Source organism: Dendronephthya gigantea, unplaced genomic scaffold, assembly GCF_004324835.1.
Source record: "Dendronephthya gigantea isolate DGI-Jeju-01 unplaced genomic scaffold, DenGig_1.0 000235F, whole genome shotgun sequence".
Classification (NCBI taxonomy): Eukaryota; Metazoa; Cnidaria; class Anthozoa; order Malacalcyonacea; family Nephtheidae; genus Dendronephthya; species Dendronephthya gigantea.
The window spans coordinates 185,825-209,565 of record NW_021163245.1 but is presented as its reverse complement, the minus strand read 5'-3'; the positions used below and the strand labels follow the sequence as shown (position 1 = coordinate 209,565).

General features: G+C 35.0%; 3 protein-coding genes across 3 annotated transcripts; 1 reads left to right on the top strand and 2 right to left on the bottom strand.

The window, feature by feature from the left end:
* Positions 1-11,953: 11,953 nt before the first annotated feature.
* LOC114540493 lies at positions 11,954-16,819 on the top strand. The gene is made up of 2 exons (XM_028560628.1): positions 11,954-12,230; positions 13,858-16,819. The coding sequence occupies exons 1-2, from the start codon at positions 12,187-12,189 to the stop codon at positions 15,941-15,943; spliced, it is 2,130 nt and encodes a 709-aa protein (XP_028416429.1). The 5' UTR covers positions 11,954-12,186; the 3' UTR covers positions 15,944-16,819.
* LOC114540494 lies at positions 14,623-18,037 on the bottom strand. Its single transcript, XM_028560629.1, has 2 exons — positions 16,817-18,037; positions 14,623-14,702 (listed from the first exon to the last, which is right to left on the bottom strand). The coding sequence occupies exons 1-2, from the start codon at positions 18,018-18,020 to the stop codon at positions 14,653-14,655; spliced, it is 1,254 nt and encodes a 417-aa protein (XP_028416430.1). The 5' UTR covers positions 18,021-18,037; the 3' UTR covers positions 14,623-14,652.
* Positions 18,038-18,291: 254 nt separating this feature from the next.
* On the bottom strand, positions 18,292-20,099 carry LOC114540486. Its single transcript, XM_028560622.1, has 2 exons — positions 20,044-20,099; positions 18,292-19,977 (listed from the first exon to the last, which is right to left on the bottom strand). The coding sequence occupies exons 1-2, from the start codon at positions 20,068-20,070 to the stop codon at positions 18,292-18,294; spliced, it is 1,713 nt and encodes a 570-aa protein (XP_028416423.1). The 5' UTR covers positions 20,071-20,099.
* Positions 20,100-23,741: the final 3,642 nt, after the last annotated feature.

Below are 23,741 nucleotides of genomic sequence, written 5' to 3'. Positions count from 1 at the left end.
TTGCAAATGAACTGTTTTTGATCGAACGATTTGACATTGGTTAACACATTTAGCATGCTATTGTCATATGTAGATTTTTGCAATAAAACAACTGATTTCCTGTACAATAACCCCTGACAAACTGAACATACAAAAAATGGCCATCTCTTATTTTGACTTAAATGTTGATATACAGTTATCTAAGTCAGATTGCTTGGACTTGCACTTCTCATATTTCTTCTTCAAATGTTCATCTTTTTTGCAGGGATCCATAGAATTATATTTCTTAGCACATGTTCGAAGGAGAACATTCTTTTTTAAAGGATCCATTGAACTATATTTCTTAGCACAGTTTTCAAGAAGAACTTTCTTTTTTAAATCACTCATTGATTTGTATTTTTCAGTATTTGTATCAAGAAGGGCTTTCTTTTTTAAAGGATCCATATATTTATAATTTTCTTTCCGCTTTGCCAAACATTGTTTTTTCTCTGCAGGACCCAAATTTGTATAATCACTTTTGCGTTTTCCTGACATTGTTCTTTTCTGTTCAGAGGATTTAAGTTTTCTTACTACTTTCTGCCTCTCTGAATTTGACAACTTGTGCGAACAAAATAAAAATTGAACATCGTATGACACATTTTGACATTTTACTTTACTAGAAAACTCGTAGAGTTTATCAATTAAACAATTAGGGGTACCACAAATTTCAAACCCAATTTTCCTTAGCATATCATTGTATGCAATAAAATAGTATTTTACTGCTATACAGTAAAGTAAATACAGAAAATACTGTATTTTCATTTGAAAAAAATTCATATAGTGAAAAAAATTCACATTTATTACTGTAATTTAATGTTTATAGGCCATTCTGCAAACTAGCATAGTGAAATTTTTGTATTCTGTTGCCATTTACTGCCCATGTTTTACTGTTCATACCTGTCCACTAAACTTTTGTGACAAAAACATTGATATTCTTATTATAAACAATTTTTATTGTGTTCTGAATGTTAATAGACTTTGTTATTAATCATATATTCATTGGATATTTAAACCTCGTGGTTAAGTACAAATAGTTTGAGATTTATTTTGGTGCTCACTCTTCCGTACTTTGTCTCTTTGTCTTTGTTAGATAACATTGACCTCTGCCTGTTACACAAGTATGCATACTCATAAATATCATACTGATACCACATTAAAATACAGATCATTTGCATTGTTGTGGATCAGGAAATGTTCAATTTTGAGCATTGCCCCAGTAGCATACCTCAAGTTGAGGTTTGGGGTAGGTATTGTGATTATGATTATATATATCTATATATATATATATATATATATATATATATATATATATATTATATATATTATATATATATAATATATGTTGAACATGATTTGCTCCAAAATAAATTTGGAGTTGCAACACAGGTAATAATATAGGCAAAAATGTTCTCCGTGTTTAATATACTCACCCTTGACGGGCATATTCAAACCTAAGAATGTAAATTTGTCCCTTTCCCTCACCAGCTCACTCGTTAAGAGTGCCTAGGCCTTGGGATGACGACGATGAGATGAGTTGTGTGGCACTTGGTCATTTTATATGTTAAGAATGCCGATGAACGCTTTGGATGGACGTATGGACGTATATATATATATATATATATTATATATATATATATTATATATAATATATATAATATATATATATATAATATATATATATATATATATATATATATATAATAATATATATATATATTATATATACACCCATTTGCAAAAACGTTGGCCGCAGATAGATAGATAGATACTCAAAGTCTATGTTGTGTAATATGATTGAAATCCCATGCAAATGTAATCATATGCAATTCTAATTAGACATCGAATATCTATCTATCTATCTATCTGCGGCCAACGTTTTTCCAAATGGGTGTCTATATATATATATATATATATATATATATATATATATATATATATATATATATTTATATTTTTTTATTTAATTTGTTGCTTTATGAAATTAATATTGTATAATGAATATACAAAAAATCAGTAGATCACTAGCAATCTATGTGGCAATAATTACTAGTTCTAAGAATCCCTATGCCATATATAGGGTTTCTATCCACAAAAGTGGTAAAGTAAAGTCAGTTGTACGTCATGTAGGTGTAGTTGTATTAGTATTAGTCAAAATAGTCATGTAAATGAGGGAGCGACTTCTGCAAAAAATGCAGCACACTTCTGCCTCGTTCTTAAAAAGCATATATATGCAATCATCATACTGAACCATATAGAAACACCTAGCTATACCGTATAGAAACAATAAAATTTAATTGATGTGTAATATTATTTTCTTTTTAGAAGAAATTTAAACAGAATAATATTGAAAATATGGAAATAAATGGTGAGTGCAAAAACTTAGAGATTAATTTGTCTTTGTAAACCATTCATAAAATACCAAGTTCCCCAATGTATATCAAAATAAAACCATCTATGTCCGTGATTATCTATATTATTAAAAATAAAATCAAGTTGTCTGGCTCTCTTTTCTGCCGTTCTTTTAGTTGACCATGAAGTTGAACTTAAAATCCATTCTGCTGTGTAATTAGGCGATGCGCCATTACCAATAAGGAATAAAAAAAGTTTGAAAGTATCTGTGTCGGTAAGAGGTTTCTTCCAAAATAAAAATTGATATTGAGATGGCCAAAATTCGAGCGGGTAAAAAATGTCACCATTAAAAAGGTTAAAAAGGTTGTTTCTTATGGATACAATATCGGATCTGTTGACATTCTTGAATGAGGTAAGATAAAGATGCAGAAAATTGTTCGTGTTCATTGCAATGGTCAATTAATCTACATAGAGTAAATTATGTTTAAATTAACTACAGGTATGAGAAAAGAAAGGAAATTTGGAAGAAAATGCAAAACCCGGGTGCTTTAGGAAGTAAACCAAGTCCAACAGTATTTGCAAGGTAAAGCTACTGTATGGTCTCGCCCTAAACTGTTTTTAAAAAAACAGAGTCGTGATGTCTTCAGGTTCCAAGCACGACTGGGAAGCGTGTTTCTAATCCACCGGCGGATCTTGGAACGACACGCCCGTTTATGCATAGTGAATAGAAAGAGATTTGATATATTAAGAAGGAATTACAAATGAAAGCAAAAGGTGTACATAATAGGAAACACTCAAACCGCTCTAAAAATTGTATTAATACGCCTATATATTCATATCTATCTTTATAATAGTATAACGTATTTATCACCAATACTATTTTAATGTAATAAAACCAAATTTCAGTCTATATATTGAGTTATAGTGTACAATTGTGGCTGTGCTCAAATGAATATCACAAAAAAAAAAAAAAACAAAAAAAAAACCAAATCCGCAAAAAAAACAAACCTCAAAACTCGCAAAAAACCACAAAAAATTCGGCAAATCTCCGAAAAAATCATACAATGATGAAATTGATCGAATTATACACTCTCTATATCTATTAAAATAAATTAAATATGCGAAAAACATGAAAAAAACTTACATAAAGTAAACTCCCGGTTGGTCGTCAATAAAAGTTCAAACTTTTCGCGCGTTATAACAAAACGTTGTTGCCATGGTAACGCCAAAATCACGCAAACGCTTACGGTTTCGTCGTTACGTTAAAATAACAATGGAGAAAACTAAATGGAATGTTATCAGCGGAGCAACCAAAATCTCTTTTAATCGGACGATCGGAGGAACTAAATTGCTTACAACTCGTTCTATTTTGAAAAACTGATCAAAAGGTAAGTTGAATTTCATTTGAAAAACGAAAACAAACCATGTAACTCCAATGCAAAATCAGTTTTATAACAATCATCCTTCGAATTATATTTTACAGGTCAATTAACAGTGATCAACTTCGATTATTTTAAGTATATTCAAAAGGTATATAAAATACTTGAAAATGTATAATAAAATTAAAGATTTTAGACTATGTATAGTAGTATTTCGTTCTTAATATAAAATTATATCTATAGACATTTCTAAAATTTTTCAATATGTTAATATAGGTTAATGCACCTATCATTTGTTTCCACCACCCCTGGGAGGGCGGGGAACCGTGGGGGATTTGACACAGATTCTCTTCCCGTGGGAGGAGAATTTGACATGTAATTCTGTTCCGACCGTCGGGGAATTGACCAGAAATTTATTTTGTCCGTCGAATTCACCGGAAGTGAAAGTGTATTTACTGTATACAATTTTACTTCCGGTCCAAGCCGTTTGTGTTCGCCAACGGAATTATATATAGCTCAGTGTCGCCAACGTGTTCGCAACTTCGCAGCTATGGAGAAACTTTCTGTGGACGAAATATTCGGCTTATTTAATGAAAACAATCTGCAAGACGTTGGAGTTTTATTTAAAGGTGAGTGCACTTACAATAGTTGATGTTTTGTTGACTCACAAAGATGTTTAGTACGAGTTTTCTGAATATTAAATATTAAAATTATGCATGGCTTTTATTACCGTGAATATTAAAATCCAATTATAATAATCCGTGTATTGACAAACATTTCGCCTAATAGCACATTATGGTTGACTAGTACGAGACATATTAAGGTATTTATTTTATTAAATACTATAAAAACGATGCAAATATGAAAAGTACGGTATATGTGTGTTGTGGGTTTAAATTTGTATATGTCTACTATTTAAAGGGTATTCTTGCAAAGGGAAATTTCCATGTTTTATATTGTTTACAAGCCTATTAAAGAATCGAAGTATATTAAATAAACTTGTAAAATATAAAATTTAATAAAGACTCTTATGTGCAATTTTGTTCAGAAAATGATATAGATGGGGCTGCTTTGGAACAAATGCTGAAGGAAGAGCCACAAAATTCCTTAAAAGAGTTAATCCCTAAAATGGGTCCTAGAATGAGGGCACTGCGTGTGATTGAATTAAAGTATGGTAAGCCAGGTACTGAACAAGATGCACATAAATTAGCAAGGGCAGAAGCAACAGACAGTGGACGTGTTGCTTTCAAGGGACAGTTGAAATTGCGGATGGAAGATGGAAAATGGAGCATGGAGAAGCTAGATGAAATGGTATATACTATAGATAAATAACTGTTTACTGTCACAGGAGTCACAATGCTAATAGAGTAGTGTAGTTTTGAGTATGGTCATTAAAATCACATGGATTGCTTTAATTTATAATGTAGAGATACAGTATTTTTTAGCTGCTTTAATCAGCAAATCCTGGTATAACCTTTCCATACTTATGTATTTCTGCACTGACATGGTGTGGTACACTAGGATTTTATTGAGATTGTTTATGTATTACAATATTGAATTCATACTGTATAGGAATTGGTAGAAGTTCAAAATGCTAATGATCCTAAACAAAAACTAGAACAAGCATCGAAGATATATGGGTTAAAGAACAACACAAGAGTACTTACAGATTATGAAAAAGCGATTAATGCTGCTTCATTTTGTCTTGTTCAAGGAGATCCATCATTACTTCGTTGCAGGGATAAGCTATTTGAAATGGCTCGTTCCAAAGTTAGGGAGGATGGCTTCTGCTTTAAAAAAGGTGCATCTCGCTCAAAGTTTTTAAATGCAGATGGAGATAATTTACAAATAAAGCGACCAAAAACCTCTTCAGATGATCGCAGAAGTCGACTAGAACAAATTGAAAAGGAACAAAACGAAACAGAAAAGTCCATAAAGATAAAGGAGCAGAGGAGGAGCAAAGCACAAGCAATAAAAGATTTTGCATTGTGTGATACCCTTTCAACACAGATTCGAGCACTTCTCCACGAAAAACACGTTTTGGAGAATGAGAAAAAAGTTTTAACCAGAAAAGAATCAAAAGCAAGCTGGTTTTCCAAGAAGAAATCTCACAAGATAAAAGAGAATAAAACCATAAAACCTTCAACAACATCAAGTTTGAGAACACTTGAATCCTTGTGGTCGTCTGATCAAAAGAAAGTTCCCAGTTCAGCTGCATGTACCACTACAACAGTGATAGAAATATCCCCAGATGAAGCCCCAAAAGATCCCAAAATTGTGTGTACCTCAGACATACCAAGCTTAGAAAGTAATGTCAATGAGGAGTCAACAAGTAGTATGGAGAAACAGGATTTTTAGGACCACCCTCCTATGAGAGATCATTAGGAGGGTTGCTTGAAATTTATACTGCTGAAAATAAAAAGCAACTGTCTAATTACGTAACAAATAATGATGTTTCAATCTCAATTTTTAAGGGACTAACTTTACAAGAATATTCAAAAGCAAGAAAGGTTTTTTGTGAACTACATCACACTAACAGCAAGTGTAAATGTTTGGGATTTATTCAAGTTGCGCAGCAAATCATAAAATACGGATATGTCAAACTGAAAAGTGCATTCATATGTGTTACAAAACACAAACAACCTTGCGAATCATGTGTGCATGCCTTAGAAAATAACGAAAGTGAGCAAAAATTTGCCTACACAGTAGAACCATCTGTGGATTACACACCAGCCCATGCAAAACGGCTATTATTGCAGATGCCCATTGCCGCTATAAGAATTAAGGGATTTGCGATCGTTCTTTGTGATGTCCAAGCTAACACGACCATGTTGAAGTCTCTCCTCGAAAAGCAGAAAAAACAAAGCTGCAACAATCTTTCTAAAGATTGCTTTAAAGAACTGATTGCTTTGTGTTCATCAGATAAGGAAAGAGACTGTCTAAAATATGCAGTTGCAAAAGCATCTGGAGCTTCTGCTAAAGAGATGAGAACGCGTTATGGTGTTCAGAGCTTCAACACGAAAGCAAAGCAAGTTGAAGAAGCAATCAGTCACGTCCAAGCGCTAAAAGATGGTATTGATTATCTAGCAAATGTAAAGGAGACAGCTGTTATGTCCACTTTTGGATTTCCGTCAATGTCTTCTTCAGAATCTGAAGACTCTACATCAAGTGAAGAGGATACCGACGTTGAACTTTCAGAGGACATTGATGAACGTAGCCAAGTTCATGGGAATTATCATTCAGCGCGAGCAAGGCTATCTGGACATGAAATCACAGCTGAAGATATTGTTAAACAACCCGATAAACTGAAAGATCTGCTTGCAAGAAGTCAGTTTAACTGGGTGGCTTTGTCAGAAATTGATGCAAGAAGAAATTTCTGGTATTAATGTGAAAGATGCTTTAACGAATATTTTCTCTTTGTTGCCTTCTCTTGAATTGAGCAGCAAGCAGTTACATTTAATCGAACAGAGCCAGCAGGTATTTAAACAATTGGAGGAAACGCGTGAAGAGAATGCGAAGCTTTCTGAGGGGTTAATAGTTTCAGATGAAGATGACTGTTTTTCTAATGAGCCAATTAACTGGAATGAAATTAAAGATCCTTTAAGTGAAAAGGCAAAACAGATCGTCATTAAACGGATCAAGTCTATCAAAAGGAAAAAGAAAAGAGACTTAAATAAAAAGATCGCTGAGCATAGGATTCTAAAAAGAAAGCGAAGCAAAAATGTGGGAAAGATTTTAAGAAAATATCCAAACATTGGCAAAGACATTGAACAATTTGTTGAGCAAGCAGGTGTTGGCGCGGATGCCTGGCGGAGGACAGGCGTTTTAACTTTCGATGGGAACAGAAAGGTGAAAAAGAAAGTGACATTTCACAGTATCAAAAAACATCTAGAAGAAAAGTATGCAACGAAATTTGGCTATGGCAGCATCGTCCAGCTCTGTGTTGCCAGAAATAAAAGGAGGATTAATGCTAAGAATTACAAAGGAGTTGCTAAAGTCACATGTCGCCGGTCAAGAAAAGGATTCGATTTAAAATTTAATCCCGATAGCCATTGGTCTGCAGCATTATACAGATATTTGAACTACATCCAATATAAGGAAGGTAGCAGTAAAGTAATCCTAAATCGAGATGATCTTTCTGTATTTAGACTAGATTCCACAACGTGCAGCAACAAATGTCCTACTATCTGTATCAAAGATAAAGTTTCCCTTGCCACCAAAACCGACTACCAACAAAAGTACCCATGTACGCTACAAACCACTTCTTATAACTTTACCGAAACGGAAGATGAAGGTGAACTCTGTGCAGGTGTTGTGAAGGGACCACTATTACACCAAAAAAACCCTGCGCAGCACGCAGCTGATTTGGAAATGGTACAAGAGAATTATGAAGTTAAGTTCTGCACTAAAGAAGGACGCCTTCCTAAAGAAGTCAAATGCATCAGAGTCGATAGTGGAACCGATGAGGCTCCTTGCTTTGAAGAAGTTCAATTCTGGTGGACCAAGAGGCACTTTGAAAGACCCACCCGTGTCCAACTTGTGACGAGTAGGCAAAGTGGAGGCAGCAACTTAAATCGAGTTGAGCTTCAAAATGGCTGTGAGGTAAAAGCAAGGTCAGGTCTCTTTATACCTTCAACACTGAATGGCCTAAATTCCGATAGAAGTGGGAAAGTTGATGAGTCCAAGCTGAAAGAAAATCTCTCGGATGCAATAGATGTATATATCTCACGAGTGGATGGGGCACCGTGTGGAGAAACAAACATACGTTTATATAGAGGGGCTAACAGCGAAGATAATCAACGTCTAAGTGGCTTTGTAAAGATGTTTTTGAATGGTTCAAAAAAGAAAAAGAAGGCATTGGAATTGGAGCATCCAGACGAATACCTCCAGATAAAGCGAATATGGGACATTCGAAACAACCACATAAACAATTCGGTTCCCCAAAGGTATATTTTTCATCTAGTTTGTTGCTATAAGAGCGAGTGTCCTCATCCCCTTTGCCAACTTGGAAAACCCGAAGATGAAGTCTTATGGTATAATGGTGGACCTCCTATTGAGTGTATTCCTCTGCCTCTACCAGACCCAAAACGACCCTTTGGAGCCGAAAATTGCTCGTCATGCGAAGGAGAATGTGCAGGACATTTCTTGCCTGCAGAAGACGTTGTTCAACATATGTTAGAGAAGAAACCGTTCAATGAAATACGCCCCCCGTCAGAAATTATCAAATCAGAATTTAAGCTTAAAGGAAATCAGCTACTGGAGGAACCTCCCTGTCGAGATTTGGCAAAACGAGTTCTGCTCGCCCCAGCGGAAGTGGTGTTTTGGCTGGAACACTTGAAATCCGTGCAAGAACATCGGATCGAGGGTGCAAAAAAGGCAGCACGAACGCGGAAGCAAAATACACTCAATAAGTTGAATAAAAAACCGAAGAAGGCAAAGGTCAATGCAATATTTCATGTTAAAGAGTTTTGTTAGTTGTTTTTCTTTGTCAATTCTCAATACCATGTGATTTTTCTCCCAGCAGAAAGAGAGCTTCGCATTTATAGTTGATTATTAATGTTTTAATTTTTTCTATACTGTATTATTTAGGCGAACACAATGGAAAATGATGATTTCTTGGAAGGCTTGTGTGCCAAATGCGAAGACGAGATTCCCCCAGAAGCAATGAGTGATACAATTTCATGGGTTATGTGTGACGGTTGCTCTTCTTGGTTTCATGACGTGTGTGTAGCTGTAGTTAGTGCGGATGTCCAAGGCAGCTGGTTCTGTAACACTTGTATGGCCAAGTCTTTTTGCCAGTTATGTTTCCTTGACGAACCGATGATTAACGGGGAAGTTGTCGAATTTATTCACTGGATTCAATGCGATGGGTGCGGAAATTGGTTTCACTCCATTTGTGTCGGAATTGAAGAGGATATTAATGCATTACCTGAATGGTATTGCAGTGTTTGCAAACATTAACGTACTTCCATAGGCGGCCCAGAACTGATCTCACTGACCTCGCGCGACGCTTATGTTGTCTGAACAGTCTTATAATATGACAAGGTAGGCAACTCTCACGCCAAATAAGCTAAAAACGCACGACGGTTGACTCAAACACCTTCACAAAACCGCAAATATTTCGTAAAAATATGACGAATAAGAAAAAAAAAGTACAACACATTTATTAAACTTGAATAATTTTACTACATTTATACTATATTTTTAGCATTCAAATGTATTCCTATGCATGTATAAAACGTGAATGTTTTTTGGGTTTCTGGCAAATATATTTCAAAACCTATGCTGGGGACACCTTGCCTATACCTTCGTCATATTTTTAAATTGAAAATAGAAAGCTGATTGGCTGTCGTTTAAAAAGAGCCAATCAGTTTTCTATTTTGTGAAGGTGTTTGGGTCAACCGTCGTGCGTTTTTAGCTTATTTGGCGTGAGAGTTGCCTACCTTGTCATAATAGGGAGATGTAGCATGAGGACGTGAACGCCAAAGACGACGTGAGAATGACGAATAAATGGCGTGATGCGCCCAAATATGGACATGCCACGCCATTTACTCGCCATTTTCACGTCGTATTTGACGTTCACGTCCTCGTGCTAAATCTCCCTAATATAAAACTGCTCAGACAACATAAGCGTCGCGCGAGGTCAGTGAGATCAGTTCCGTACTTCTGCAGTTCATATTTTCTTGTTTTTACATTTTAATCATGGAGATTAAACACGAATTTGCTATTTTTACATTTCACCTGAATACAGATGTTAAACTAAGAGCTTTCTGTTGTCTCATTATTTTCACTTGGAATGCACGTTTGACTATATTGCCTCAATTCAACTCCACTGTATTCAACTCCATTGTGTTCAATATTAATAATACCAGCAGGTAAAAGCAACTGATTAATGCTCTGTTCAAGTTTTTTTGCCTTGTCGTTACTGGTATGCAAAAATCACCTCAAGTGTAAATATAATAACCTGTGTCATTCTCTATCTTTTTGTATTAAAGGCGCAAATTGCTATTGGGTAACCAGAATGCATCTAGACATCAAGTATATGATATCATATTTCCATAAAAACCTTTTTAAGCCATGCTAAAGAGGAAAACTGAACTAAGCACTCTCCCTGAGTGGGGATATTTGACAGCTAATTCCAACTTGTGGATGGGGAATTTGACAAGAATAATTTGAAAAGGTCAAAATCCCCCACGGTTCCCCGCCCTCCCAGGGGTGGTGGAAACAAATGATAGGTGCATAACTTCTCTCAAAACTTCAAGAGGACAAAAGTCAATCTTGATTAAACTATGTATCTTAATAAGGTGTGGTTGATCAAATTGAAATATGCATATAATAACTCGTTCTTTGTATATGCAAATCTATAAACATTGAGAATTAATTAATTTATCATGTAATTTTTTGTTGGTTAACAAAAGTGTGTTCAATTTTTTAGCATTACAATAGGTTTTCTTGAGACTAGGGATATGTTTATTGTGGTATTTATGTAGGATGTGTTGTACAATCTTGTCTGTTCTAGCATGCTTATTAAATCTTATATTATAATGGATTGCCGGTGTCTTCTTTTTTTGTAGTTGATTGGTCTTCTTCTGCATATGCTTGTTCAAAGTCATAAAAGGGAAGGTATTTCGTTTGATGAGTTCCAAAGGGTAGCCAAGAGAGGTGAGTCGGAATGTGAATAGGTTTAACATAAAGTTGTAGTCGTCGATGGTGGCGGATAATCTGCTGTATCGGATTGTTTCTGTGGTAACAAGCCCTTTGAAAATATGACTAGGATGATTGGAGGTATAGTGTGGATACATATATTTATGATTAGGTTTTTGATAGATCTGATAATGGATGAGATTGAACAGGATTGTATGGTAATTGATTGAAATTGTAAGATCTAAGTAGTGAGTAGAATAAAAGTTGCAATTGAAAGAAATTGGAATTTGACGAGGATAGTAAGTGATAAGAGAATTAATTAAGAGGTTTGATCAGTGTGATTGGTTAACATGAAGCCGTCATCTATGTATCGTGCAAATATATGTAAGCCATTAGTGCATGTTGATAAGAAAAAATTGAATTCAGATAACAGTAGTACTAGATCTGCCATTTGCGGTGGCCCATAGGTGTCACGGCAATGGTTTGAAAAGTACAGGGCACAGCATTTATATTGCACAACAACATCGGCATTGAATGTTCACGGAAACTTTTAAAACGAACGGCAACATCAAAAGTTCGCGGTAACAATAGAATATATATCTCACGGCAACTTTTAAAATCCACGGCAACATCAAAAGCTCGCGGCAACAATAGAATGTCTCACGGCGACTTTTAAAATCCACGGCAACATTAAAAGTTCGCGGCAACAATATAGAATGTCTCGCGGCGGAAGTGAAATGTTATTCTTCCTGGAAATTTATCTAGTTACCAGATTCCTTACTTAGTTATTTTATCAATGAGGACAATCAAAATGGCGGCAAAAGAGGAAGAAAACGTGTTGTAAGTTTCTACATAATTGTTCTGACTTAAATGTACTACCACCTTCCCCGTTTCAACTAATTTTGAAACATGAAAAATTGCCAGAACAGCATTCTAAAATTGGTAAGATTACAATGTTCGGTACTTTGGTTGCAAAAAGCGTCGCCATGGGAACTTGGCAAATTTTGTATATTTGAATTAGTATTTAATATTTTTTTCATTATTTCGCAACAAACCGTTCCAGTCTTACTGATTTTGGATTGCTCTCTCCAACTGTACTGATGATGATGATCCCCGTGGCGGTGTTGGGGGAGGGGGAGGGGGGGGCATAGGGTTATTGAGGTAGTTGGGCTGGTCTTCCATCCAGTTTGGGGGAGGGGGGGGGGGCATAGGGTTATTGAGGTAGTTGGGCTGGTCTTCCATCCAGTTTGCTCCTCAGATCTTTTCATGTTGTGTATGGACACAGAATACCTATCAGAAGAATAACTCTATACTATTTTTTCGTAAGTGTGATTTGTCATGATTCGTCACTTAGCAAGTGCATTTTTTTGAGGTAGTCACCCCCCCTGCCAATGTCTAAAATCACAACATTTTTAGTATTGGCAGGGGGGTTACTGCCTCAAAAAAATGATGAATCACACTTACGAAAAAAGTACAGGAGTTCTACTTCTGATGGGTATTCTGTGGCCGGTATGGATGGGGGAATGGAGTGGAACAAGAAACGCGTTTTCTGTGTTTTCTTTATGAATATTTTCGATTGAATGTCTAGTCAAAAGTGCCTATTGAAGTGCAAAAAGGCCTAATAATTAAGGCACAACATCTAAATTAGATAAATATGAAGATATGTTTTTCAGTATCATGAATGTGAAAAGTTGAGATTATCATACTGATAATAGATACAATATACAGTACCTGCAGTAGGATGGCAGAACTACAGTTTCTGTCTTCAGTTCTTAGTTAATCATGATATAAGACTTTATGGAAACTGAATAGTACTATCCACCTGATTGTGTTTTTTAGTCACTCTAAAATTGCCAATAGTTCAGTATAACTTATATAGTCTTTTATGACTCTTGACCCTATATCAATAGTTTTGCAATTTATTAATTAATTATGGTTAATCTCTAGAATGACCTAACCCAAATTCCACAGTGTTCAGAGATCATATGTGTAAATCTGCCTAGATTCAAAACACTGCATGTAAATATCATTTCATGCAAGCAAGAAGCTTCTTGCATTTTACAGTGACTAAATCAAGTTTTGCTTCTTTAAAATGTGGACATTGTTGTAATTTCCATTTTCTCCAAAAACGAGCCACCTTAATTAACTTTGTATATTAAAGTTTTAGTTTATTTCTAAAAATGAATTTATCTTTGATAATGTCACATCCTGGTATTATGGGCTCAAAGTTATTGTTACTCACTTAAAGGAAATTACTGAAAACAGTGTGTATTCCAATTGTTTGGTATAAATACAATAATACATTCACAAAACAAACAATATGGCAAAAGCAAAAAAAAAGCAGATTTCAAATATTTTGGAACCTTCTTTGTGATCTTTGTCATTCCAAAAATTGGCCGCTAAGGAGAGAAACAAGCTTCCCAGCTACCGTGGTGTGACACTAATCTCTGGAATACTTTTGTTTTAGTTATTGTGGGGTTTGTGCTGCTAAATTAAGAGATGGAATACGCTATTGTTGGAAATGTAAAAGTGACCAAACTCAAGTTGGCCCTCCTACCTTGAGTTCAAAACTTTCAACCAGCGATGACTCTCACCAGCAAGATAAAAAGACAGATATGTCGCAAACAGCTCAGTCATCATTTGGTAGGCCCCAAAGTGTCCCTCATGGGAAAGTGCTAACATTCGAACAGTTCCTGAAGAAGAAAACCAGCAAGGAAAACGTTACTAAATTTCGGCCAAATAAAAAGGCAAAGTCTGATCCAAATGAAGTGGTAATGGTATATGTGGGGATTAAACGATACAAGGATGGGTGTCTGAAAACAGTCAAAGGAAAAAGACTTCCTATTCGAGTTCCAAAGTCCGCTACCTGTAACTTTATCTTGCAAAAGGCAACTGAAAAAATGGCAGCTTTTGACAGGTCCTTTGATACAACAGAAAAGTATGATTTGCTATATGAAGATGGAAGCCATGCACTTTTTATGCCTGGAACTAAAGATTTCTTTGAATTGGAAAAGTACAGATTTGAACTCGGTAGGGACTACAAGCGAATTACTCTCTATTTGTGCACTCAGTCTGATATTGACTTGAATGAGGGGATGGAAGAATCCTCATATGAATTGGATGAAATGAATGATGAAATGGACTGCTCTGTCCAATCATTTGGGGGATCTAAAGTGGTCACTGTGTTACCTGATGATCCAAGTACAAGCCAAGAGGGACAGCAACCATGTACAAGTCAAGATGAACAGATAGCAAGGCAACTTCAGCAGGAATGGAACGAAGATGTTGAGCTTGTTTCAACTTCAAGGTCGCCTAAAGAAAACGATTCAGACAGTACTGTTAATGTATCAGAATGTATGATAAAGGATAAGCAAGATGTTATCCATGTCCTTTCTTCAAAAATAGAAAGCAATGATCAGTTTTTTATAATCACCCGAAGAAAGGCTGCCATTTCGAGAATTTTTTCCCTTTGGCAGCGCCAGGCTAAAAGAAAGTCACCAACCTGTAGAATTATGGTAAAGTATAGCGGAGAAGCAGGAATTGATTCAGGAGCAATTGCATGCGAGTTCTTAGAAGACACAATCGCAGAGATAGCATCAACTTTATTCAAGGACGGTATTCCCGTCAATTCCACTCATCATGTCCAGAACGGGGACTTTCGTACATGCGGTGAGATAGCAGCTGCTTCACTTGCCCAAGGGGGACCACCACCGTGCTTCTTAGATGAATGTGCTTATAATAGCATTTTCACTGAAACAGATTTGACAAATGTAGATGAAAAAGACTTGGCTGAGAAAGAAAAGCTGATCCTTGATAATATCAGACTCGACTGTACCAAGCATTCTGACTTCATAATAGAACATGGCTTCACAGGAATTGTTGATCAGAGGTTTATTCAGGATATTGTGAATTCATTGAAGGTCAGATTTGTCAGTGACCGTATGTTATACATGAAAGAGTTCAAGAAAGGCCTAGATGTTTATGGTCTTGGAAATATGATTGAGATGAATCCTGATGCCTGTCGACCCCTTTTCGTCAAAGATTTCAAGAAGGATTTAGTTCCAGATGCAGATTATCTTTTCTCCTTGATGAAACCTATTTTCTCTGAAGAAGGATCAACTAAGCGTGTTATGGAAGAGTCTATAATGGATCATCTTCAAGATGTCTTGATTTCCTTAGAGGATACGCAAGTATCAGGGTACTCGGCCGCAGTAGCATCCAATATCAATGAATCTGAAAATGAAGCGTTAACATCTGAAGGTGCCGAAGAATTGTTTGAAACCGCAGATATGTCAGTTGGAGGTGTCATGGGATGGCTTACTGGCCAAAGGCACAAGCATGTTACCGGTACGACAGAGGAGAGACCCACCATAACAATAAATTTTGATCATGAATGTCTTCTTAGAAACCCAGATCACAAAACATGTTTTCCTGTGATAGGAGCTTGTGGTAGGGAATTAACAATCCCTGTTGTACACATGGATACAGCACAGAAGTTTAAAGAAATCTTTATTCTAGCTTATTGCATGGGGCAACCTTTTGCCAAACCATGAATACTAGAATGTTTCATAAGTTCAGTTTTAGTTTGACATTGTGGTTTGTTAACAAGAAATCAATCTTGTTAAGTTAGTGACAGTAAAAACATTTAGTTTAAACTTTAATGGCTACCATAGAATTGCAGTAGCAATTTTGTGATACAGGGTGTATAAAAAAGTACCCCCTAGAATGGAATCAAACATTTGCTGGAATTTGAATTTGAATGCATAAAATTGAAAGCGGGACCTTAAGTACTATGTTATTTACACACCAGTGTGTTAATCATGCATTCAAATTCACTTTAATAGGGGGCAATTTTTTATGCACCATGTAGTATGTCACAATAAGCATTTTAAAATCTAGCATTCCTGATGATAATATTTGTTTCAAAATTTACCCTAGGTGATAAAGGCCACATTTAATTATTTTGATAAGAAACAACCTTATTTCTAAATTCTTCAAATTTTTTAACAAAATTATAATATCAGTGGCAGATTTAGAATCAGTTACAAAAAGCTATAACTGCTCATATTTGGATATGCTACAATTTTAAAAAGCGTTCAAAATAAAGGTAGATTTTTAGAATCAATAGCATCATTACTCTGGTACTTTGAATTGAGATTGTGTTGCAGTAATATATTTTGACTAATGCTGGATACACCACTAAATATTTAGCCTGAATTACAGCTGTGGTGTAATGACATTGGTGTAATAATCACAGCTGTGCTAATGACATTGAATGTTAGAAATGTTTGAAAGACCTTATTCATAGTTCGAGCACTCATTAAAAAATTCAGTTTTGTTGTGAGGGTGTTTGTTTTACATACATATTTAACCCCTCTCAGGAATATCTCAAAATATGCAACTATCATATCATAATGCAACTTCACCATTATTTGCACAGTTGATGAGTACATGGAACAGCTCCAGCGCATCTCTCCAGTGAGAAGGCTTTTCCAATGAGCAACTGTCCATGATATAAGTAAAATATCTTTGGTAGTCATTTTGCCCAGAATAGTCACTGATTATATGCTCTCTCCCATAATTTATTTCTTCTTCAGGAACAGGCAGATGCAAATTAGATAGTCCATTGTGAAACTCAGGGAGGTAGAATAAAGAATCTGGCCTTCCTTGCAAAGTGTCATATCTTGATTTTCTAATTGAATGTGAATTCCAATTTTCCTTCACTTCATTTAAATTCTCTTGCAATAATGATGCAAAACAAAACCAGAGGCATTCTGTATGGAGAGTGAGTGTAAGGTTTAGTGTCCCCTCTTCCACAAGATCTTTAAAAAAGTTCATCCACCATGATGTTTGGTCTTTTCTAAGGAATGACCACCAACCTTCAATCCTCTGATTACAAGGGGAAGATACATACCTATGACTGTCTGGGTCATTTCTAAAAAATGTATGGATGGCAGCAGCAAGACCATTTTCTGTACCAAGATCCGTGATGAAATCAACTGGGCAACCATTGTACTGTTGCACAGCCTCCAAATAGTACATTCCTATGTTATTTGGTTGATTGTTGGACCGTGTCACATATAACCAGAGAATTTTGCGGCTCCACCCATCTATGCACCCATGGATGGGGAAGCCGTATGGTTTTAGTTTGTCGTATCCGTCGCAATGCCATGAAAAATTAGGGCCTGGATTCCGATATACCCTTCTTTTCAATTTGTGCCTCGACCTCTCTTGTACCCCCTCGGGATCTAGCTCTCGTAATAATTCTGCTACTACAACTCTTGGAACTGTTATTCCCCTCATTTGTAGAGCATGCCACATCGCGCGGTAGCCCCTGCAACACCCAGGACCATCCAGTAAAGATCTTATTGTATCCCGAACAATGTCAAGGTCATAATCAGAGTTTTTCCTTTGAAGACCGTACCCTTTAATCCGACGTTTCAACGTACTCAAGCTCATCTCCTTGTGATGAAATTTCTGGAGAAAGTTTAGAATTTCTTTATAATGAAATCCCCGATGAAAATAAAAACTTATGATTTCTTTTTCATCAGTTAGATCAGTGGATTCATCACTATTTTCGTACTCGTCTTCGATAGCTATATCATCGATAGCTATAACGTTAACCGCCATTTTGATTGCTAGGTAAAATAAGGAATCTGGTAAGTGGTAACTAGATTAATTTCCAGGAAGAATAACATTTCACTTCCGCCGCGAGACATTCTATATTGTTGCCGCGAACTTTTAATGTTGCCGTGGATTTTAAAAGTCGCCGTGAGACATTCTATTGTTGCCGCGAGGTTTTGATGTTGCCGTGGATTTTAAAAGTTGCCGTGAGATATATATTCTATTGTTACCGCGAACTTTTGATGTTGCCGTTCGTTTTAAAAGTTTCCGTGAACATTCAATGCCGATGTTGTCGTGCAATATAAATGCTGTGCCCTGTACTTTTCAAACCATTGCCGTGACACCTATGGGCCACCGTAGCCATTTGTCTACTATGGTAACTACCCATTGCGATCCCATGAATTTGCTTAAAAATGTGACCTCCTACAGTAAAAAAGTTTCTATCATTTAGAAATTGGTTGATATTAAGTAGGAAATCTCTGTAAAAAGTAGATAATTTAAGTAATTTACAACTATTAACAATAGCATTTATAGTATCTTGAAAAGATATGTTGGTGTAGAGAGAAGAGAAATCAAAGGATATCAATTTATAATTATTGATATTATAAATAGGATGTTGACATAGGATTTCAACAAGCTCTAAGGAGTTGTAAATAAGTGGAAAGTGAATGTGTTTAGAAACAAAGAGATCTTTAAATTTCAAAATGATGCTATCCAAATGTAGGCCTAACAATTTAGAGATATTTGAGGTGGACCAAGAGTGTGCGGTGATTATAGGTCTACCAGTAAGAGAGGATAAGTTAGAAGAAGAGGCAATAGAAGAGAGTTTATGTACTTTAGGGAGCAGTTTCATGTAAGGTAATTGAATATTTGTAGAGGAAAGAGGGTTGAGTAGAGCTTTGTCATCATCCGAGACAAGATTGTTGAAACGAGATTTTAATTTTCCAAGTATTGCGTTGCATTCTGTGGTGTGTAAATCCAGATTAAAATCTTCAATAATCTTGTAAATGTTAGCATCTTTCAGGTGTCTTGCGTATTCATTGATGTACCAGGATATTGGTAGAAGAGCCCAACCCATATTTTTATCCGATTGTGTGATGACTATGTCTTGATTGCATTGTATATCATACAGTTGCAGTGAGGTATGTTGATCTATGTTAAGCATATTCAGTTGAGATAACCTAGAGAAATTTGTGTCGTCAAGGTATTCTTTAGTGTAGTTAAGCGTTTGATGTACATAATCTATAAGGTATTGATTGAAATTAGGTCTTCCTTGCTGTTGATCTAAGAGGGAGAAAGGATTGGTATTGATGTTGTTGATATTGTGACTTTTCTTTTTACCAGTTGATTTCTTCCTTTTATGGACAGTGTTATAATCTGTAGGTTGTTTTAAGATAATATTGTTGAGGGCATCTTTAACTTCTTTATAGGTGGAATCTTTAAGTGATGCAGGATTAAGGTTAGTAGAGGTTGGTATGAAATTGGTGCCTTTGTTAAGGATGCTGGTAACGCCCAAAGGTAAGGTGATATCAGTGAAATTATGAATTTTGTTCGTATGTAATGTTTTCATTTTTTCTTTGACGGTAAAGGTTTTCCTTTCATCATTAACTTTATTTTTAAGCTTTGATGCTAAACCATTCTTAGTAATAATTGACCTGTTTTGTATGAAACCATTGAATGTAGATAAAGATTTATTAATTTTATGAATGCGTTGTGTGATTGATCTTTTGAGGGGTGCTTTTTCTTTTATATCTTTGATTTTGCCCTTCTCGGTCTGTATTACTTCGTTTTTCATTTGATCTATTCTTTTTTCTAACATTGCTATGTCTAATTGAATACTGTTTATATATTCTAGTGTTTCTTCAGGAGGAATTTGTTCGGATTTGGTGGAATTAGTAGTGGACACATTAGCATCGGCATTTTTATAAATGACTTGATCTATGGATAGTTGAAGGTGGTACAGGCATGTATAGTTCGATTCTAAAATTTTTTCCAAGTTGTGAATTTTGAGTAAATTTCTCTTTTGTAATGGTGTCAGGTTTTTATGCGATTTCATACCTCTGATCCAAGTTTTCTTTGAATAATAAGTAGGTTTAGGGGGTTGGTTTTCTTATGCTTATTTTGTTTTAATTTTTGTTTGTACTTAATTCTTTTCCGTTTCTTTCTATTTTCTTTAGCAGATGTAGCCTTCAAAGATGGATTATCCTTATTGTAGGTGGGTTGCGTTAAAATATCTGGGTTATTCAAACGTTTCCGTTTCAAAATTTTTCGAATAGTGCTGTTTCTTCTAGCCATTTGGTAAATCTATATGGATCACATGAAAAATTGAGAAAATAAAATAAAAATAAAAATAAAAAATAAAGTCTGTCAGTTTGAACATAGTAAAACCATACATAGATTTGACTAGAACCAAAAAATATGCATCTCTACTGTAGATGCATTATATATTTTTATTTAATTTGTTGCTTTATGAAATTAATATTGTATAATGAATATACAAAAAATCAGTAGATCACTAGCAATCTATGTGGCAATAATTACTAGTTCTAAGAATCCCTATGCCATATATAGGGTTTCTATCCACAAAATTGGTAAAGTAAAGTCAGTTGTACGTCATGTAGGTGTAGTTGTATTAGTATTAGTCAAAATAGTCATGTAAATGAGGGAGCGACTTCTGCAAAAAATGCAGCACACTTCTGCCTCGTTCTTAAAAAGCATATATATGCAATCATCATACTGAACCATATAGAAACACCTAGCTATACCGTATAGAAACAATAAAATTTAATTGATGTGTAATATTATTTTCTTTTTAGAAGAAATTTAAACAGAATAATATTGAAAATATGGAAATAAATGGTGAGTGCAAAAACTTAGAGATTAATTTGTCTCTGTAAACCATTCATAAAATACCAAGTTCCACAATGTATATCAAAATAAAACCATCTTTGTCCGTGATTATCTATATTATTAAAAATAAAATCAAGTTGTCTGGCTCTCTTTTCTGCCGTTCTTTTAGTTGACCATGAAGTTGAACTTAAAATCCATTCTGCTGTGTAATTAGGTGATGCGCCATTACCAATAAGGAATAAAAAAAGTTTGAAAGTATCTGTGTCGGTAAGAGGTTTCTTCCAAAATAAAAATTGATATTGAGATGGCCAAAATTCGAGCGGGTAAAAAATGTCACCATTAAAAAGGTTAAAAAGGTTGTTTCTTATGGATACGATATCGGATCTGTTGACATTCTAAAATGAGGTAAGATAAAGATGCAGAAAATTGTTCGTGTTCATTGCAATGGTCAATTAATCTACATAGAGTAAATTATGTTTAAATTAACTACAGGTATGAGAAAAGAAAGGAAATTTGGAAGAAAATGCAAAACCCGGGTGCTTTAGGAAGTAAACCAAGTCCAACAGTATTTGCAAGGTAAAGCTACTGTATGGTCTCGCCCTAAACTGTTTTTAAAAAAACAGAGTCGTGATGTCTTCAGGTTCCAAGCACGACTGGGAAGCGTGTTTCTAATCCACCGGCGGATCTTGGAACGACACGCCCGTTTATGCATAGTGAATAGAAAGAGATTTGATATATTAAGAAGGAATTACAAATGAAAGCAAAAGGTGTACATAATAGGAAACACTCAAACCGCTCTAAAAATTGTATTAATACGCCTATATATTCATATCTATCTTTATAATATTATAACGTATTTATCACCAATACTATTTTGATGTAATAAAACCAAATTTCAGTCTATATATTGAGTTATAGTGTACAATTGTGGCTATATATATATATATATATATATATATATATATATATATATATATATATATATATATATATTATATATATATATATTATATATATCATGATTGTGATTTAATGTTCGTCTTGACAATCTTGATTAAGCAGAATTATAGAGCTTGTTACCAAGATCTATTATCACTATTAGATCTTGTGGCCCAGTTTATTATACTGAAGCAAAGATTTGAGCATGATCATATTATGAACATGAGACAAAAGCCATTATTTTGTTTCTTGAATAATATGTCTATAAAATCCCTCTACCCAACCCACAAGGAAGTAAATATATTATCACTATTAGATCTTATAGCCCAGTTTCTGTTTTTATACTGAAGCAATAATTTATTGAGCATGATTATTATTATGAACATGAGACAAAAGCCATTATTTTGTTTCTTGAATAATATGTCTATAAAATCCCTCTACCCAACCCACAAGGAAGTAAATATATTATCACTATTAGATCTTATAGCCCAGTTTCTGTTTTTATACTGAAGCAATGATTTATTGAGCATGATTATTATTATGAACATGAGACAAAAGCCATTATTTTGTTTCTTGAATTATGTCTATAAAATCTCTCTACCCAACCCACAATGAAGTACATATGTACAGTATGAGTATTAGTAATAAAGTCATGCTTGTATACCGCTATTTGTCTGAAACAAAAGCACAGGAGAAAACTACTTCGCATATTTATTTATTACGTGGGTAATATAGTTTGCAATACGTCCATCCACAGTTATTGAAGCAAATGGTTTGGATAGTCGTTTAAAATTCAATGGATCTCATTAACTATGTTATTGTTCACATATACTTGTTGCATCGCAAATACAATAACATGTCGATGCTGAATATCCGTAATTTTGTAATACTTCGCCATACAGATTGAAATCCCATTATATAAAGATAATAGAAACCTCTGCTAGCAGGGAAAGGCAGTATAATAATTGTAACAAGACTTTCAGATATTTCGTCTAAACTAAAGCCCGTTTCAAAATCGCGCTCGCGGTCCTTCGTTCTTCGGTGTAGGCTAACTGATTGTGCTCATCGTGAGTATTTGTATATAACTATAAGATGATCGTTATAAAATATAAATAGATCGAATAGTACTTGCCAACCATATAATTCACAATATTTAGCTCTCGTGACAACCGCAGCTTTGAGATCGAGCTAAAATAAGTAATATGTAAATGTCCGGCGACGTGGAAATGTAAGCAAACCATAGCAAACCATATGTGAAGGTTGTGCAGGTACCGTGCCTGCAAGGGGGGACAAAATTCTCGACCATAATAATAAAAAAAACGGCCCTGGTTTTAAGAACTCGCTTGCGCAATGCGAGTTAATAAAGCACAACAAATTACACAAGTGGACATATGACAGTTTTTTTATTTTGAGTGACTGTAATCACAATAGGCTAAATCCTTGTTTTTTTTCTGGCCTTTAGAATTAGTGATGCTGATGCTATTCAAATAGCCATTGGGAATGTATGCCACAGACTCTGGAAAAGCACAATGATTATGAATTGCCTCTAGTAAGTGAATATAATTTGGATATAGATGTGTGCACAGTTAGACTGTTTTTCTGATTGGTAAAGATATATATTTGCTTCATCTATATGTTATTGACCACTCTCCAGCATTTTGCTTTTCGATTTCTCTTCACACTTCGCCCTTTTTGTGAACTGCAACTGCACACTAGTTGTATATTATTCAGTATTAAGCATTGACATTCCTATACATGTGCATGTAATGTCCCCTTTTAATAGATCCAACTTATCATACTTAAACTTAATGTACACTGTGTAATTGACAATTGATTACATTCTTGAGTTGGTAAAATATCTGGGTTATTCAAACGTTTCCGTTTCAAAATTTTTCGAATAGTGCTGTTTCTTCTAGCCATTTGGTAAATCTATATGGA